Source organism: Cupressus sempervirens, chromosome 5 (genome assembly GCF_028749045.1).
Source record: "Cupressus sempervirens isolate cs-2001-9-10 chromosome 5, ASM2874904v1, whole genome shotgun sequence".
In the NCBI taxonomy this organism is placed as follows: Eukaryota; Viridiplantae; Streptophyta; class Pinopsida; order Cupressales; family Cupressaceae; genus Cupressus; species Cupressus sempervirens.
Genome location: NC_143122.1, coordinates 593,224,053 through 593,226,871, shown reverse-complemented (window position 1 = coordinate 593,226,871; position 2,819 = coordinate 593,224,053). Strand labels below are relative to the sequence as shown.

Sequence of the window (2,819 nt, the reverse complement as noted above, 5' to 3'; positions counted from 1 at the left end):
TTTTAATTAAGCTGTATATGAAGTTTTGTTCTGTACACAACAGTTAATACAACATCTAAATTAGGAAGTAATGAGTATTAAATTGAAGGTATTAAAAAAACTATTCAATATTCATTATTTTCTCATCTTAAAGATAGATCAGACGGTGTAATTTCAACTATGTCCATTATATATATATATATATATATATACAGCTCAATCAAGAAAACATGCATTGAAATACCACATCTTTTTCTATAAATTTATTTTCAAAGAAATTATACTATTCAATATTGTGTTAACTTTTACTCCACTAACATTTCTATATATCATTAGGATGAAGCGTGTAAGAAAAGATTGTAATTAGGAGTGAAAGAGAAGATCGTTATACTGTAAAGTACTAGAAGAAATCACGATTCTAAAATGTGTTCAGAAATGTCAGTGAAGAAAGTATTCACACAGTTCAATATAAAACAATATAGAACTAAACAACATTGTTGAAAGGACACAATCAATCTGCTAATTGGAGAGACAACTCGGAAGCTTTAAGTAAGTATGTTTTAAACTACTTTAAATTTTTACAGTTAGACAGACACAATGGTAATAAAATGTTCTTGAGTTTCAACAGGCCGACCAATCTAGTACTTCACGTTAATGACACGATGAATCACTGAAATTCCCCCGCATAATCAATTGAAAATTGATTCAAAACAGAAAGACTGCGTACGTTTGCCATAATGAATTCAAATAAATTTAAAACTCATCATGCGCCAAGAAATTGATCAGCTTTCCAGAACAACTTGATTATAGGAATAAAATAACATCTTGTTTAGCCCGAGCAATATAAATGGGAAAAAAGTTAATAGCAGTCAAAAACTATTCTGTAGATGCTATTCTATTTCGTGAGCAGACCACCCAATAATTTCTTTCTAATGGGATTCTCTGCATCGGCAAAATGATTTCTTGTTCTTCTACAGCGGGTTACATATTGTTGGAATATTAATGCATTAGGGAGCCGCTCTACCGAGAACTAACTCGAGATTTAACCCACTCTCATCGGCTCTACAACGAGAACCATTTTTCGGCTGAAGAAATCTGCTCTGTGGTTCGAAACCCACTTCAAATCCTCCAACGAAAGGCTGACAAAATCCGCCTTGATCTCCTTTCGACGGCTGCCCCGCGGGCAGGACTCTGGGCGAGGAATAAAAGTCCCGCGCGGGCTGCCCGACACAGATCCACGACGGCCCGATTGCTGCCGACCGGAACGGTTCACCGGCCGATCCCGGTAAACCTGAGATCTGTAGAGCTGCAATACCGGATGCATTCAAACGAGGAGCAATTTCTACCGGGTTGCTGGCGGTCATCCAGGTGGAATGCGGGCCGGGCAGTCGGTTGTAGAAGGTACTGCCCAGCCCTCCTGTAGTTATATTCACAGGAGACCCAGCGTGACAGGAGGTGGCGAGAGTCATGGGAGACCTAGCGTTATGGGCGATGGTGAGATTTCTGAAAGCCCCTGCATTACGAGTGGCCTGAATCTGCGCTCTCCTCGCATGCTGGCGCTCCCTCTTGTGCGCGTTCTGGTGTCCTCCAAGCGCCTGCGAGTTCCCAAACTCCCTCAGGCAGAATTTGCACTCGAACTTTCTCGTCTCCGAGACGGAATCGCTGCCCTTAGATTTGCTCTCCTCGTCTTCATCGAAGGTCCGTGCTGTGACATCAAAGCCGAACAATCTCAGCGCCTTCCGGGGGCGGTCAGCATGAGTTTCTGAATGCGCTTCCATTCTATGTAAAATCTTTAACGGGTGACCGGGAGAAGAAGAACGGGAACGGGTAACGGTTCAGTGGGAGGCTCTTTATCGCCCGCTTCGTCCCAGGAATGATGTGGTCGCTTTTGGAGTATCCGGGAATAAGTGATGACACCTGTCGTTTTTTCGTTCGCTGGGCAGGCAGATCACGTAGAACGCATATGCTTCCTGCCAGATGTATGCGTTATTGGCCGTCGATCTTCCCAAATTGTCGTGATAAGCTCCTTATCTTGCGCAAAGCTTTCCCATTTAGGGACGTGCATACAGCGATGGGGTGGGCCAACAAAGCCGTGGACTATTTACGGCGGGGCCCGCGTTCCAACTTTAGAGCAGCTGTCTCCCAAGCCCAAACAAGCCTGTAATTCCAAAGTAACGACTAGCATTAAATAATGTTTTTAAGTTTGATTTTTCTTCTGAGGCTTCTTTTTAAATATATGAATAGCTTTCCTAGTATCTTGTTAGGGGTAACGCCAATTATAAATGTACTTGTGTTTAATGTGGAGGGCTTTCTAGATGCTCGAATTCAATTTTCTTTAATATATAAAAAGTGGATTTTGTTGAGGTGTCGTACATATCCGGTGTTGTTTCTATAAGTTGTTCAAAGTTTATATTTAGTAAATGTTTCATGTCACACGAATTATAATTATGGTTCAAAATATTATTCTTTTATTGGATGAAAGGTTTTTATGCCGAGAGGCATATACAATGGCAGAAACACTTCCCAACATAAAGAATATTTCAAGGAATAATTCGTGTAAGGAAAAAAGATTTGGTGAGAGTTACAAATGAAATTAAAATATGGAATGCCATTCGGCAATCAAAAAGATTTGGTGAGAGTTACAAACAAAATAATAGTTGGCCGAAATAATAGGAAGCCAAATGGAGGCCGAAATAATAGGTCGAAATAATAGGCCCGAAATAGTAGGGCCCGAAAACGTAGGGCCCGAAAAAGTAGGACCCGAAAAAATAGGGCCCGAAAAAGTAGGGCCCGAAAAAATAGGGGCGAAATAATTTCAATATGATTTTTTTTTTTCTTAA

At 40.8% G+C, this 2,819-nt stretch overlaps 1 protein-coding gene across 1 annotated transcript; it reads right to left on the bottom strand.

The window, feature by feature from the left end:
* Nucleotides 1-986: 986 nt before the first annotated feature.
* On the bottom strand, nucleotides 987-1,783 carry LOC149557323 (uncharacterized). Its single transcript, XM_089830196.1, has one exon. It carries the CDS (start codon nucleotides 1,755-1,757, stop codon nucleotides 987-989), a length of 771 nt encoding a protein of 256 aa, XP_089686322.1. The 5' UTR covers nucleotides 1,758-1,783.
* Nucleotides 1,784-2,819: the final 1,036 nt, after the last annotated feature.